Source organism: Neopelma chrysocephalum, unplaced genomic scaffold, assembly GCF_003984885.1.
Source record: "Neopelma chrysocephalum unplaced genomic scaffold, ASM398488v2 Primary Assembly neopelma1_26, whole genome shotgun sequence".
In the NCBI taxonomy this organism is placed as follows: domain Eukaryota; kingdom Metazoa; phylum Chordata; class Aves; order Passeriformes; family Pipridae; genus Neopelma; species Neopelma chrysocephalum.
Window position 1 is genome coordinate 2,319,907 of NW_020897695.1, and position 17,014 is coordinate 2,336,920.

The following is a 17,014-nucleotide window of genomic DNA, read 5'->3' on the forward strand; positions in this document are numbered from 1 at the left end:
TGTGATTCATAGGTCCTGGACACCTGGGTCCCTTAAGACCTGGAGTACTCGAGCTACAGATTTCATTGTCATAAAGGTGATAAAATGTATAAACCTCAAAAAAAAGTCTCTGGGTGGCTTCTGACAACTTAAACACAGCCAGATGTGATGTTAACTGGCAGTGCTGGCATGGACTCAAACGGAGGGACATATCCAGGTTCTCAGATGACATGCACCAGCAGCCCCTGGGCCAGCCACCATCCAGCCGGGAGGGAAGGGGAGGGGAGGGGGGATGCCTGCCTGCCTGCCCACCTGTCTGCCATACTTCGTATGCCAGCACTGGCTCTACAGAAAAAACAAATAAGCAGCAAAAGATATGGGCTCCTTAGCTTTACTTTTCTTTGTGAACAATTTATGAACTGCTTTTTGATGGCTGAACAGTCATTTATAAACAAAGGAGAGATGAGACACAAACAAAATGAGAAGAAAAAAAAATCAAATAGCCAGCCACTCAAATTCAGAATAACTGTCCTGCCAGGTGATGATGGAGTTGCTTCAGACTTCCTCTTTGAACGTGCATAGCTTGCTGTTCTGGCCAGGGAAGGACTGAATTTATTAGCTGCTGAGGGACCGGGGTACCTCATTTAGAAGAGATAAAGTGGCATTCACAGGGAAAAGTTGTGAGGGAGAACTTTTCTGTCCCAAGAAAAGAAACTCCTTTATTGAGTCCATCTTGATCAGAGCTTTGAGGTAGCACAACTGCTGAGCTAAGACAGAAAGGGTATCAGAGAAAAGAATTATTTCTTAAACTGGAGAGCAAAGTACATCCCTACATACATGCCCATGGTTCTACCTACGACCCTATGTACGTGATCTATTTATCTGAATAATTAGGTCTTTGAGAAGAATTATATATTCACTGATTTGTTAGATGAGTTTTATCATTAGATTTTTGTTTGGATGACATTAACTGCCCAAAGCAACCACATAGTTAAAGCTTATATATATATATATATATATATATATATACACATATAGGTTTTTTTATTGTCTGTTCCTAGATGTAAGAAGAGTTATTGCCTCTAATAAAGCATAAGAAGGTAGACCTTTATTGCATCCAGGGGACTCACAATGCCATCAGCAGGAAAGAGTGAAAAGGAGTAGTACTGTTCCTTGTTTGTAAGCAAGTCAGCTCTTAGACTGTGGTTCTGGCTCTGCCACTAATGGTTTCTCTGATACTGGGGCAATCTAAGAGTTTTAGTTCACTGATCTGTAAGGTGGGTCTCCCACCACATGTAGTAACATTGCTTTCATCTTTAAAGCAGTGTGAGGTGCAGCAGCATGGATCTATGCAGAGAGGCCTGGCAAGTTTGGTCTGATGTTTACAAAATGCTTTGGGATTCCTGGAAAGCATGAAGGCTTGTTGTTCAATCACAGCAGATTGTGTCACCGATTCCCAGGCCTGTTGCTTCATAGACCTGAATGAACCAACCAACAGCTCAGAATATAAAATATTTTAAGTAGCATGAAATTATGCCTGCTACTGGGGAACACTGATGAAGCTTCCAGCAAAGCCAGACTCTGTGATTGCTGGCTCCCTTCTGCCTGCTCCTATATGAAGATTGCCACCACGTAAGCGGTGGTAATCCTCTCCTAGGTTAGGTCTTTGCTAGATGGGTCTTTATTTTCCTTTGGTGTCTTCCTGATGTTTGAGTGAGCAATATGATTACATGTGAGTTTATTGAAACCCAGGCTGCTGCTGTACTAAATAAAGCCAATGCAAGCCCAGAATTGTAGAGGATAGCTTTGCATTTAAATTTAATAGTTTAATTTCACATTATGCTGCTATACATAGCAGATTTTCTGCAGTGTAACAATAAATGCTTGTTTCTCTTCTTTTTCTGCTGTTGGCAATGTAATACCTGTAAACTTATGGGTTTTTTTCTTTGGGGCAGTTGCTTATATCTATGATGGCAAGGAGTAAAACATATTTAAACAGTCATGGTTACAATATTTATAGATTCTGAATGCATACTAAATTGGAAGCAAAGGATAAGCAGAATTACATTTGTTTTGTAACACTGTACAGTTAAAGGCCAGAACCATTCCTGCCAACGCATCTGCAAATGTTTTAGCTCATAGCTGAGAGTCAGAGCAACGTTGCTAAACATGGGTGGATGGTATAGTACAGCCTGAGTGTCACCCGTTGAACGAGTAACCCCACAGAGAATCTGGCAGGAGTAATTAATGAATCCATTTGGAAAAGTCAGTGCCCTTCAATTAGCTTGAATGTAGCAAAGCAGATGGGATCCCATCCTCCAGGGAGAAAATTGAGAAAGATCCTAAGAAATACTGCATTGGACTGATTTATCTGGATAATTATAAGCCTCATTTGCACAAAACTGTTCAATATGGTTGCAGTGAGAAAATTAAGAATTTATAAAATGTTGATAGGTGGTCTAAACTATCAGTGGTAGTGGAATCATCTGTCCAGCTTTGATTAAAGGCTGCTTTGAGCTTATTTGCAGTAAAAACATTCGCTGCCATCCTAATTAGATATGGTGTCCTGCCTTGAACCATCCTGCAAGAATTCAGAAGGCAGAAGAATAAGTCTAAAGAAACTTAAAGAAGAAGAAGAATTAAAATATGTAAATTTTCCTTAAACATTCAGTGGTGGAGGAGCAAAATGAGAAGAGTAAGAAAAGAGCATTTGAGAGCATTTGTGTCTTAACCTTATCACAAGGAGTCTCATTTTTAAGTTAAAGCACTGCAGGACTTGCTTGTATGATCAGGAAGCCGCACGTGTCTTTTATGAACTAAACTGGAAGCCAGTACAACTATATTGGAACTGTGTTTATATATGATAGAAAAGGAAGCTGGTTGGCTTATAGAAGCAGCAAGAGAAAAATAAACACTGTTTATGACAGCACTGGAATCGCATAAAAATGATGATCCTCAGGTTCTAGGGCTGAGGGATTTTTTTGGCTATAGGGAAATCACACTCCAGCATGATGGACTTTCCACATATTTTATGTTTTCAGAAACACTTCAGGTCAGATAGCTCCACGAAGCATTTTACACAACATTTTCTGAATTTGGAGCTTCAGCCATCAGAAGTCTGAGACTTTTTAACAAGTGACAAAGAAAACCCATAGTCCCACATAAGCAGAACAAAGAAGTGGCCTCACCACTCTTCCAGCCCTCTTACTCAGGGCATTTCTCTACCATTGGAAGGCCAGTCTTTTTCCTCCCTATTTTCTTCCTCCCCCACAAATATCACTTTTTCAAAAATTACAAGTATTGGTGGGCAACACCCTTCTTGCCTTCTTCTACCCCCTCCAGCAACCCTGTGATATATTAATGTGCTGGTTTGAACACTATTGCCATTGAACTAAAAATTCAAAGTGCGTTCAACTGTTTTAATCAATTAAAAAACTCAGTTCTGGGCAGAATGTCAGACATAACTTTTAGGGCATGGAACTGGTGGCAGCAAAGCAGTGTGGCTCTGGTTGTAAGCCTGCCTTGAACATTCACTGGTGGGCATAATGTGTGCTGTTAGATTTTTTATTTTAGTTTTTTCTTTTCTTACCTCAGAAGGCCTGAGCTAATGCAGTGATGAGTGCCCTGGCCGGAATGGTGGGGGCGGGATGTTCTATTCCTAGTCATCCTCTCATCCTGACAGCAGGCGGTCTGAGACTGGCACAGTTTGGCCTGTGACTGCACCTTCTCGCCCTCTGCTGATAAATAAGCAGGCTAATTGAATTAATAAACAGAAAGCTCTTTTCCCTGCCAACTGGAGCACCATCAAAATGTGTGATAAATTATCTGTCAATGCTTTAACTGCAGGGAAAAAATGAAAAAATTAGCTGCCTCAACATTTCCTCTCCAACTCTTCTCTTCCCTTTCCCCTTCCTCCATCCACCCAAGCACCCAATTTGGTTTGCCTCCACCCTCCTTGCCCCTTGCCTTTTCTCCTTTGGCAGATCTCCAAAGTAACAGTGAGAGAGTCATTAATTTAGCCAGGCCGCTAATGGGTTATTAAGGCTGTAGGCAAAGGTGGGATGCAGACATTCCTGTGGCTCACTGGGAAAGAGGGACAGAGGCAAGTTTGGGGCAAGACTGCCTGTGTCTCAGCTGCCAGTGCACAGCAATCTCTTATTGTGACCTCCTGTGGCTGAGACAGAAGGCACACATGAGGGACAATGAGGGGTGCAATCAAACCAGAAGGGATCCTGTTTAATATTTTCAGCTATGACACAGACAACGTGATCAAGTGCACTCGCAAGTTTGCAGATGGCACCAAGCTGAGTGGTGCAGTTGATGCACCTGAGGGACAGAATGCCATCCAGGGGAACCAGGACAAGCTTGACAAGTGGGCCCATGGGAACATTATGAGGCTCAACAAGGCCAAATGCAAGGTCCTGTAACTGTTGGGTCAATCCTCAGTATCAGTGCAGGCTGGGGGGTGAAGGGATTGAGAACAGCTCTGCCAAGAAGGACTTGGGGCACTGGTGAATGAAAAACTGAACATGACTTGGCAATGTGCTCTTGCTGCAGCTGTATCCTGGGCTGCATCAAAAGCAGCATGGCCACAGATCAAGGGAGGTGATTCTGCCCCTCTACTCTGCTCTCATGAGACCCCACCTGGAATACTGTGTCCAGCTCTGGGGTTCTCAGCACAGGAAAGACATGAACCTGTTGGAGTGGGTCCAGACAAAGGCCACAAAGATGATGAGGGGCTGGAATACCTCTCCTATGAAAACAGGCTAAGAGAGATGGGGCTGTTCAGCCTAGAGAAGAGAAGGCTTCGGGCAGACCTTATTGCAGCCTTCCTGTAATCAAAGAGGCCTACAAGAAAGACAAGGACAAACTTTTTAGCGGGGCCTGTTGTGACAGGACAAGGAGTAATGGTTTAAAACTAAAAAAGGTTAGATTTAGACTAGAAGGAAGAAAATTTAAAGAAGATTTTTTTTACGATGAGAGGGGTGAAACACCAGAAGAGGTTGCCCGGAGAGGAGGTAGATGCCCCATCCCTGGAGATATTCAAGGTCAAGTTGGACTGGGGGTTTGAGCAACCTGATCTGATTTAAGATGTTCTTGCTTGTTGCAGGGAGGTTGGACTAGACAACCTTTGAAGGTCCTTTTCAACTCACATTGTTCTATGGTTCTATGAGACAAGGCATCAGGAAGCCTTACACTGACTTGTTGGCATGCCAGACAAAAGGGGGAACTTCACCATAACCCCTAATGTCACAGAGGTGGTTAGTACCTGAGGCTTTTTTGCTTCAAAAGAGTGGAAAATGATGAGACAGAATGGGCCAGTGATTTTCGTAATACAGTCAGAATGTCCCTGCCATCATATCTTAAAGTGATGTTCCCTTTTGGAAATAACACATATCTATGTAGACTCCCTCAACAGCCCTAAGTAACAGGAGATGAGAAAGATTTTGCTGCTTCAGTAGGAGGTAGATAATTGAACTTTCTATGGTATTACTTTGATTTCCAATGTGCTTGTGTGCCTTTGCTGACCTGGTTTCTCATCACCACATCTCCTCTGTAAGTTTCCCAGTAAGCAAGATGGAAAAAGCTTCCCAGTCCTTCTCTTTCCAAAGCAGCAAGAAATGGGAGGTGCTGTGGAGTCTGAGATGGGAATGAGATCACAGTGTTATGTTCTTGTTCAGAACATGACATTTTTTCTGGTGCATATGTCAAATGAATCAGGCAGTGGTGGTGTCAGGAAGATGGATAATGCTGTCTGCAAGGCAGGGAGAGGAGACAGGAGGAGATGTTAAACAAGACGGTATTTATGCCTTTCTCCCTCACTCAGTAGAAATACAAAAGAAATATTAAAAAAATGGAAGATAAGGTAATAGCAGGAGCAGCCAGATCCCCATTGTGCTTTTAGGAAGACTCATTCATGCTGTGAAGGACGGTGAGCACAGACCAATAACTGGTATGCAGGAATTGCCTGTTCCTGGGATGCTGGCAGCTGCTTCTGGTATGTGGGGAGGTGTCTGGTTCTAGCATCACCCCAGTACCATGGGGGATGCTCACCCAACACCTCTACCTCCCTCAGGGTGCAGGGTGCTTTGTGGACCCACTGTCCATCTGTCCCCAGGCAGATCATCTGTGCCAGGAATCTTCCCTTAGGCATTTATTTCTGCCCTCTTTCCACTGGGCAGGAGGGACAGGCAAGAGTCCACAACCAAGCAAGGGACGCTGTACCTGTCACTTGGTGCTGGAAAGGAAATCCTGCTTGTGTGACGGCCACCGCAACTGTGGGTCTAGCCAGGCCCCTAACCTGTGCAAATTTGTTCTGTGGTACATGCTGTAGGAAAGCCAAATCCAGCTGTCCAGAAATGGCAGGATGAGTCCATGTCTTACCAAGCAGGCAGCATCATTTCCTTCCCTGGGGAAGGTTGTTTTTTTGGTCTGCTCTAATATGTTGCTCAGAAAAGCAACATTGCTGAAGAGTAAGCATGCCATGTGCAAGAGAGTAAGCTGCCGATATATTGTATTTCATATATTGCTGAGCCACTGGGAGTGTGTGGGGATGCATTCCTAGCCCTTTCAAACACGACGTAAAGCCCATTAGTGTAAATCACTAATTCCAATAAAAAAGAATAGTTGAGGGCCTCATTTTTCATATCTCGTTTCACACTGTAGATATACTAAAGTGTATTAAAAGACCTTGTGGCACTGATAGAGTGGCTAGCTGGTATCTGGTAGAAGGTTGAGATGTTGCCGTTCTTGGAGCCTCAAGTGGCTTTGAAATTCAATGCGTCTGACCCAAGATACGGCTGTTTGAAAGCAGATGATATATGCGAGGTGGTGAAAAACAAGGCAGCAACTTGAGCTGCCTACGAATGAAGGGATGGTGTTGCAGGTGAAGAACAAAAGGGGCACAGTGGAAAGCAGCAGCCTGAGGGATGGAGTTGGGGACAATATGGGGAAAGGTGGGAGGGCATAAGAGACCTTACATGGGGGTGTAAAAGGACAGTACATATCAACACTGATATGTTCAATGCTGAATATTCATGATATCCATTCAGATAACTCTCAGCATAGATTATATTTATTTTATAACAGTGAAACTTGACACTAAGTGAACCTTTTCACACTCTTTACAGTTTATATCTGTGTACTACATGCCATATCTGAGCGTATGTATTTAAAAAGCCACTAGTCACTATGTTTTCATAGCTAGATAATTGAAAGCTGTCTGCTGAATTAAAATACTATTGTCATTCTTTTGGATTAGATGATGAAATAAAGCTTTAAAAAAATATTAAATAACCCATAAGAACACTCTCATTTTTTATGTTCCTGTACTGTACTTTATATTCTAGTCATTTCTTCAGAAAAAAAAAGAATCCACGAATGCTTTAAAAATGTTTCAGGAATCACTTAAGAAACAAAGTAGAAAAATAACTTCACCTGAAACTACGTGGTAATGAGACAATGTCTAATTACCTGCATTGAATTCTTCAGTCAGGCCAATAGGCTAATGAACATCAATACTCTTTCACAAAGAGCCCTGGGATCTCTAATGGCTGTAAGTGGTCAGGGCTTCAGTTTTACATTTCACAGTCTGCTTGAAACATATAATCTTGAAACAAAATCTACAGACCAGATCGTGTCCTCTATGCTCTGTGTGTGTGTGCGCGTGTGTGCGCGCGCGTGTATATGCGTATACGCCCTTGAGCACTGCACATCTGGGATGAAATCAAAGGACTTTTGAGTGCACATGTATCCGATTTCTGGCTTGCTGGTAGCCCTTTAAATGTGCTGGGTTTAATCCAGGAAAAACGAGAATTCAAAAATCACACCAGTGAAGGAAAAAATAAACCCCCAAGTTTTATGTACTTGGATGGCATTTTTCTTTGAATATGAATGACTTAATTATAATCAGCCTTTGTGAGAGGTGGCTGATGAAAGTTCAGAAATCTTCTGATGGGAAAGACTTTGAGCCTGCCTTTCTCATGTCCTTGGTGTGTATATTATGCTTCTGAGAAGGACAAGGAAAACAAGCAATTTGCATTGTTGTCAAAAAAATGATGTACTCATTAAGGGGTCTCAAGGCTTCAGAGCAGTATTCTGTAAAGAGACATTTTTGTGGTGCTAATCCCATCTGATCTCTGAATACAGATTAAAATACCCAAACTCACAGTGTTCCTTGTAGTGTTAAGAGTGCTCTGATTTGACAATTTGCTTCATATCTGGCTTGTATAGGAAATTCCCCAACTTCCTCTGAAATCAATTCCCGCTTTTCTTATTTAATACATTAATAATTAATTAATACATTCATTGTGTTCTCAGGCAAGATACGTATATATAGCAATGCAAGCATGGTACAAGCATTTCTCACTTCCATTGTAGTAGAAGATGGGAACATGATTTTAGAAACCTAGTTAGAGTGTCTGCTTGCAGGAGTGAGGAAGACTTGAGTTCCAGCTCCTCTGCCAGAGGCTTCGCCAAAGTGCTTTATATCCAATGTGAAGAAAGAATCTGTGATCTCTTGGCTTGGGAATGAGCTGTAATATGGACATTAGAGAATAGATCTAGAAGATGGGCTGTACAGACTTAGGTCCCCTCAAGCCCAAGTTTTTCCACTGTCTGTCAGGGTGCGATTAACACTGAGTGATTTTATTGCCACCTCCTATTTCTGTGTTTTCCACAGGTGATAATCTAGCATGCCTGGGAATAGCCCATACGTTAATCTGGCAGAGACAGTGAGCAAAAGACTGTATATTTGGAGAATTAGAATGGTGATTTGGTTTGTCCTTGCCTACTGATAACAGGCTGTCGTGGTTTAACCCCAGGTGGCAACTCAGTCCCACACAGCTTCTAGCTCACTCTCCCGCAGTGGGATAGGGGATTGATTTGGAAGGGTAAAAGTGAGAAAACTCATGAATTAAGACAGTTTAATAAAGACAAAAAAGCAAAAGCTGTGCATGAGCAAAGCAAAACAAGGAATTCATTTACCACTTCCCATGGACAGGAAGGTGTTCAGCCATCTTCAGGAGAGCAGGGCCCCTCAAGCGTAATGGTTACTTGGCAAGACAAATGTCACCACTCCAAATGTCCCCCTCTTCTTTCTTCTTCCCCCCACTTTATATACAGAGCATGACATCATATGGTATGAAATATCCCTTTTGTCAGTTGGGGTCATCTGTCCTGGTCAGCTGTTCCCTCCCAACTTCTTGTGCACCTACCCCCATCCTGCTCCCTGGTGGGGCGGTGTAAGAAGCAGGAAAAGCCTTTGCTCTGTGCAAGCACTGCTCAGCAGTAATGTTGCAGTGCATGATCAACACTCTGTTCAACACAAATCCAAAACACAGCCCTATACCAGTTACTATGAAGAAAATTAACTCTATCTCAGACAAAACCAGCAAACAGGCACAGGCAGTTAATCCCCGAAGTGTCAGGCACTTTGCTGTCAGAAACTTGCCTCTCCAGGGGTAGGTAGCAGGAAAGTAGCAGCTTTTCTTTTAGACTCTGGCACACAGTGGGGAAATCAGTCAGAGAAGTTGGTTGTATTTTTTGGATCCTTCCATTGGTATTGTATGTTGAAATTATACGACACCATTTGCCTGTAATAAATCACTTTGCTGTCTGTTGTGTGATTAAATAATTAAATATCCCTTGTCATGGATACACATGCAGGGTTTGACTTGGACTTGGCGGGAATTAGGGGTTTGATTTTTTGAACTTCACATTTCCTGACTCCCGTGAAAATCAAATCCAGTTGTTTAATATTGCATTGAGAAATGATTCATGCAAGAAATAGTATATAGTGAGAAGTACAAACCATTCTTTGAGTGTATTTTCTGTTTTGATTATAATTTACTTGTTCAATAAAATGCATGTAGAATAGGAAGAGAATTTAGTATTTTTCTATTTCTAATCCTTAAAAAGGTGGTGCATTGCACAAGGATAATGATAATTATCTCCTTTGCAAGGTGCTTTGAGATGAGCAAAACGAAATTGCTGGGTGAAGATGGGATGTAAACTCATGTATGTTTTGTGCTGTCCCTGGAGCCCTGGCTGCTCTCAATAAAATGCCATCATCAGAAGATGGCAGTTCCGTCAGAGTACCCTTGGGCCACCCTGGCTTCGACCTGCACTGGATTACTTAAAACTGGCAGTCATCCTGAGAGTTGTCACCGGGACTGATGTCAGCAAGCAACGTGGCTGCTCAGAGTTCCTCTGTGCCCTGAGTTCAGGGACACTGAAGCAGCTCTTGCAGCTGACCCGTCCTTGAGCAGCATGGTGTCTATTAGCTTTATTGCTGTTTTGATTGTTTGCAGTTGATTCTTGCTGCTTTCTGCTGAAGTTTAATTCAGTTTGCATTTGGAAGTACAAGGGAACAAATTTGTTGTTTTTATTAGACTCTGAGCTGCACTGAAGGCTGGATGATGATCCATTGTTCATGTTGTTACAAAATCTGACTAAGTAGGGAAAAAAGCATAAAGGGAGGGAAAAGTATAATTCAGATTTGCCAAACAACCTGAGAATAGTTAGAAGATTAGCAATTTGGCACTGTTTACTGGTGAGTTGTGAATTAAATGTATCCCTCTTTTCTCTTTATATTAGTGTAATGTGTCACTTCAGTTCCGGATTTTACGTCCTTCGCACACCTCTCGCTCCTCCTTCTGTCAATAGGCAGGACTGTATTTTACTGCACAAGAAATGTAGGAGAAAGCATTTAATGTGGCATCAGAGACTTTCTAATCACCAATCTCTGAAATGTGCTCATAAGTATCTGCAGTTCACTTATTGAGTGAAGATGAATCGCTTCCAATTTGCTTTTATAAATGCGAGTGGAACATTTGCAAAGAGTGGTTTCTGTTATTTACACTGTGAAATGCTTGTCAGCAGCCAACTGTAAAAGACCTGAGTGACATTTATGCTAAGTTCTCTCCTTGCAGTCACAGTTGGAGGGAAGGATAAAATTCGTTGTGATGCTCTGAAATGCGCTGGGTGAAGTTCTGTTCACAGCTTTAGCTGTCACTGGCTTAACTCTGTGTATTCATCTTGGGTATGATATTTAAGGTAAAAAGGAAAACTTGACTATTGCAGATGAAAAAACAATACTAGTACCACTGAAATCAATGGTATACTTGCCATGAAGTTTGGCTAATCAAGATCATTACCCTGAGGTTTCTCCCTAATTGCAGATGTATGGGTATGCTTGATGTCTGTAATTTTTTCTATTTCCCACTGCTCTCAAGAGTCTTCTGTCCCCTGTGGGGAACTTATTGCATCCCTGTATAATAGGGACTAGAATCATAGTCACTAGTGCAAGAAAATATCTTTGAGATCATATTTCATGTGCCTACAGGGGTTTGATATAATCTCCCGATAAGAATGTACCAGACATTAAGCAAATACTACAGCTGGTCTTGTCTCTTCCTAATTTAGTGGGATTTGGGCATGCAAACCAGAAGGGAAGAGAGCTTTTTTTCTGAGTGCAGCAATGCATACTTATTTGGAACAATTCAATCCTATTCAAAACCAGCATTCCATGTCTGTCTCAACCCAAAATTCAGCCGGATGTTATAATAGCTTATTGTTTGATCCAAGCACAGACCACCTGCAAAATCAAAGGAGATTTTTGTAATTTCTCCACTGAGAGATAAATGGGAGAAAGTTGTAGTTTATAGTCATATACAGATTATGGCATATAATATAAAGATATAACTCTATCTTTACTATAAATAGTATAAAGATGTATTAAACATTATAAATATTAATATACAAATGAAACCCACAAAATTATTTGCACTTTTAACTGTGGGAAAAGCAATCTCCAGATTTACAGTTTTCTTTATCCTTCTTTGCTTCTTTTAACAAACTGAAAAAAAATGCTGCCTGTTTTTCACTAATAATTTTTGAGAAAGAAAGGTGGGCAAAACCCAGGGCAACTTTGAAATACATGTCACAATAAAGAAAAATTAGAAAGCAGTAAGATTCTGAATTGCAGAAGTGTTAGGGAAGCTGATACTGTTTTTCATTCATGATCTCAAGTGCTTGTAGCCCATTTTTGGCAGACTTAGGGTTTACCCGGAGATGTTCAATGTATAAATTATGATCTATGTTGATAAAAGGAAGCATCAAGCAATTCACTGCACCATGATGTCAGGCTTTAGATAGAGGAAGCACTGTGAAAAAACTTGGTTTCCAAAAAAACCAGTATTCCGGGTACAATGATAACTTCTTTGAGGTGTTAACTTCATATGGCATTCAGTGGGGTGACTTCAGAGTAAATGTGTCAATCAGGGGCATTGCCATGGGTAACAGTATAGAGAACACAACACTCAGTGTGAAGCACTAATATCCACTGTTGCTATTTCCTCTTAAGCATCAAAGGTGACAGTTTATGTGCCTCTGGTTTCCTGTAGGATCAAAGAGGAATTTTATTTATTTACTTGGTCAGAGGCAAAGCAGGCTGTTCTCTGTGAAAGATTTCTCTTGTATGTGTCACTCGTAGCCATTTATTGAAATGTCATGACTGAGTGGAAATCAGCTGTAACTGATTCTGGTCACTATGTTACTTTCATAAAATAATAATTAAAATAATCAGTGAGGGCCAAAAGCCAAGTAAGATGAGCACCTGCATTTCCTCTGGGCTTGAGATTGGTGGGGATTTTTTAAAAAATTGCCCTATAAAAGGGAAAAAAAAAAAGGGATTGTTCCCTAAAAATCCCTGCTATGAGGTTAGCAGAAATTTCAGGTTTCGGTGAAAACAGATCTGAGTAGCAAATCTCCTGTTTCAGTCCCAGTTTGTGAACTGCCAGGTGCTGCAGGCTCTGGTGAAGTTGGTCACACAGTTCCTGAAAACACTGCAGGATTGGGTCCTGGGTTACTATTTCATTCTAGAGAGGATTTGGTAATGTCGTCAATCCAGTAAGCTGAATTTTTATGCCATCTTATTTTATTTGACACTAAACCAAAACAGATGTTTGCAATTAACACACATAAAAGGAACAATAATAAAACTTCAGCCTGCCCTTCAAGCGCTACACATACTCAGTGCAAAGAGTTTACCAAGTTCTGGACATTTTCTCTCCCTCTGCTCTAACTAAAACATCCATATTGATCTCACTGAAGACCAAACAAACAAAAAAAATGTTTATCATTCCCTGAATGTTTCTGATGAGCAGCAGTGACTGGTTAATGGAAGATTAACGCTGCTCCAGATGCATGCGCGGACAGGACTCTTGCTGCTGAGGAGCTGACCTAAGCATGAAGCTAAAGGGAGGCGATGGCTGTTGCTGCCCTGGGACAGGATGATGTAGAGAGCTTGTTTCTTACCACGACTGGGATCCAGGGCAGCTGGTCCACCCTCCCATTGGGAACAGTGAACAAGGAGCTTGTAAAATACACAGACCAAATGGAAATGACCCCTATTGACTGAAACCAGCTGCATGTCAGACCTCTCACTGTCTCTCTTGATTTGCTATCTCAAATAAATGGATGTGGTAGATGGGGCTATGAAAAGAAAACAAAATAATTTATTCTCCTTGAAGTTGTGCCACACTAATAAGTCTCAGTTTTTACAGATGAAAAAAAATGTTTATTTGCAGATTAGGTTTCCCCTCCTTTTTTTTTTTTCCTTTGAAAGTCTGCAGTTTAGAATAAACCATATTCAGTTTCAGAGGTCTTTGACAAATATAGAGTTGGTAGATTTTGTTAGGTATTCATCGCATAAAACTGCTGGCTAAGGAGAGCTTGTTTATTTTGCAGTTAGATTCAGAAAACAAAGTTACAACAGCTTTTGTTGGTGCTTTGGCTTAGATGTGCAGCTCACATGAAAAAATGGCTCAACTCCATGAAAAAGATTTTAGTGCGTTTTGAAGAAGCATGACATGGAGAAAGACTTGGCTTATTAATGTGGGTTTTCCCCATATTTTTCCTAACATACTTCTGGGTAACACCAGTTATTCTGAGCATTGTGAAGAGCTGCTTGCAGCAACCAGGGTAGCACTTGAATCTGGAAATGTCAAGGACAACAGCTGCTCAAATCCTCCCTTTGATACCCAGGATGTGTTACTGATACGGATGTTAGATTGACCTCTGTTCTGACTTTGGAGGGAGGATAGGAGGTACTTAACCTCACTGCCACAGTCACCTTGATCTCTGTTTGAGAAGGTTGTCAGGTGGTGACACATGCCATAGTGTAGTTATGGTTTGATAGACTTTCTTAAGGAAAGTTCTTAAAAGTCATTAGTCTATATTTCCTTCATGCAAACTGAGGCACTGATGCGTTTTGCAAATATATCTTTTTTTAAAGTCTTATTCAATTGATAATCAGTGAAATAAGTCACCAAATTTGGATTAATGGATCTATTAGAATGTCTCAATGCAATGACCTTCATGACATCTGCAAAAATATGTGGGATACAAAAATTTGAGGATGACACTTTAATTTCATCATGTTACTTCTTTTTGCCTTCCACAACTTTCTTTTTTTTTCTCTATTTCTCTTTTTTTCTTTCTCCTTAAGAATTTGTTTCTTCCTTGCTCAGAGTTGTACAAACACAGTAGGGTTATAGCTTTGAACACAGAAGCCTTTACCTGTGTCCTTGCAGTGTTGCAACAGACAGGTGTTATTTCAATATAAAGCATATTGAAATTCCCATTTATAGGTTCTGAGTGTCCCAGTAGTCACTCTTTTTGCTTTAAAGACAGAACCAAAATACAATTCAGTCTGGTCAGTTTTCCTGTATTGGCAGATTTTAGTCACATTGGCTTGCAGGATCTTCTGACCATCAGCTGTGACCCACAGATATCGCTACAGGGAAAGGCACATATCTGTGCCTCCTGCCACTGCTGTTTCTTACTGGCTGTTGTACAGTGGCATTTCTTACTGATGAAGTCTCTGCTATGAATTACAAGGTAGTTGATGGGTTATTCAAATCTGGTATCAAGTAAAATCATGGGCCTCCTTCCTTCCATTTTTATCTTATCATTTTCTGATAATCACTTGCAATACTAGGAGTAAATCACTTGATATCTTTGAAAATATAAAGAGTTGAAGTCTTGGGTGGCTGCCTGTAAATAATTTTCTATGTTGAGCCAGATGCAGAACCATGGATGCAAAGGAGATTTCTATGGCTTTAGAAGAAGCTTTTCTCCTAGCCAACATCTGTCAGGCTCTACCTTCGGCACACCCTTCCAGGATGCCAGTGATTTCAGTAGTCCAAGGGTAGGATGACACCAGCAGGGTGTTTGTTTGCCAGTACAGCTCATGGCTTTGGGATGACCCTTTAATTGAGCTGAAAGGGAATCTTTTTTTACTCTGTGTTTCAGCTATATCCTTAGTACACAAAGGCCCTATCTTGCAGTCAAAAATGTGGCAACCAATTCCACTGGCCTTTGGAGGTGCTCAGGTAAAAGTGAACAAATCCCACTGATATAAAGGAGAGTTTTGCCCTAGTCAGATTCCAGGGCCCAACCCAGTGACATGTGGACTACAAAGCAGAGAGAGGTATTAGCGTTCAATAACAGCACAGCAGACGCTTGAACTTTCCATCAAAGAAAGAGGATCAGGTTGAGGCCACCCTCAATATTTTCCCGTCTTTCTGATGAAAGAACAGGTTGAGTGTTAGTATGCCTGAGTTTGAAAAACACATCAATGCAATATATTTTTCAGTGAGTCTTTTAAATAATATCTGTAGTAAAAACAAGACTGGCACTTTGTTGCACCTTTATTTTAATCAGACTTTCATTTTTAAAAGTTACCAGAATACAAGCTTGATGAAGCTAACCCCGCTGAGCTGGCCAAAGAGGGAAGGATAAGAGCCAGTTATTTTTCCTCAGACGCACAGTAGGAAATGTGTAACTGATAAATTTCAATTCAGATGTCTATATCTTTAAATATTTACAGTGTAAAACTAGACTAGAGCCCAAGAATATGTTCTTTCTCAAACTGAAATAAGATGCCTTTTATCGAGGGAACAGCAAGAAAAATACGTAAATAAATCTCAAAACACAAGACAAGGCACCATTTCTGCAACAGTAGAAATCTTACTCTGATTGCTCAGATCACAATGTTTAAATGTTGAATTTTTTGCCTTGTTCTGTTCCAGAGACTGAAGGCAGCACTGACTCATCATCCTGCCGCCATGTCGAACGGGAATATGAACACCATGGGCCACATGATGGAAATGATGAGCTCGCGGCAGGACCAGACGCCACACCATCATATGCACTCACATCCTCATCAGCACCAGACACTGCCACCTCATCACTCATACCCACATCAGCACCAGCATCCGGCGCACCATCCTCATCCTCAGCCTCATCATCAGCAGAACCATCCCCACCACCACTCTCACTCACACCTTCACGCACACCCAGCACATCACCAGACCTCACCGCACCCCCCGCTGCACTCAGGCGGACAAGCACAGGTAGACCTTCATGTCATGCTGCATTGCTGAGTTTTGCTGTTGTGTGGAGTTAAAGCCTGACCGCTGTACTGTTTCTTCTCGCATGCATGTCTTGTTAGATACAAACCCCTCAGGTTGTTCATAAATGTCTGCTAATGGTGATGAGGAAGCTCAAACTTTATTCAGAAAATGGAGTGAAGCAACAACTTGTTTTGCTGGTTAATTTATTAGACATTTGTAATATCTTACTTTATAAGGAGCTCTTATAAAGGCTTTTCGGTGCTCTGAGCTCTGCAGATTGCCACATATCCTTTTATGGACGAGGTTTATTACAGAAATTGGCAAATTATATATGTTGCTTAATGTGCTTGAACCTGAACTTCTTAGGCCAAGATTTAAAAATCTGTATGAGTTCTACCTGCAGAAATACGTAATGAAGTCTTTAGTGAAATGAAATTGCACTGGTGTGCGGGTGTGTGTGTGTGGGTTCAAGACTGGAGATAGTTGAGGGAGTTCTAAGGTAAGATACACTGGCTTAGAGGAAAAGATTAAAGGATCCAGGTCCTGTAAAGGGGACAGACATCTGCCAAGATTAGCTGAGGGTGTGGGCAGTAGTTGGTGCCTGCTCTGACAGGAGA

General features: G+C 41.4%; 1 protein-coding gene and 1 long non-coding RNA gene across 10 annotated transcripts in view; one reads left to right on the plus strand and one right to left on the minus strand.

Moving 5' to 3' along the window:
- Positions 1–17,014, plus strand: part of CREB5 (cAMP responsive element binding protein 5) — a 256,578-nt gene that overhangs the window by 225,919 nt on the left and 13,645 nt on the right. For all 9 annotated transcript variants that reach the window (XM_027675311.1, XM_027675304.1, XM_027675305.1 and 6 more), the window contains one exon: positions 16,074–16,397. In XM_027675311.1, coding sequence (XP_027531112.1) covers positions 16,074–16,397 — 324 coding nt within the window. The remainder of the gene's footprint in view (positions 1–16,073; positions 16,398–17,014) is intronic.
- Positions 492–5,119, minus strand: LOC113963848. Its single transcript, XR_003532981.1, has 3 exons — positions 5,056–5,119; positions 3,569–3,716; positions 492–746 (listed from the first exon to the last, which is right to left on the minus strand). It is a non-coding gene; the product is annotated as an uncharacterized LOC113963848 (long non-coding RNA).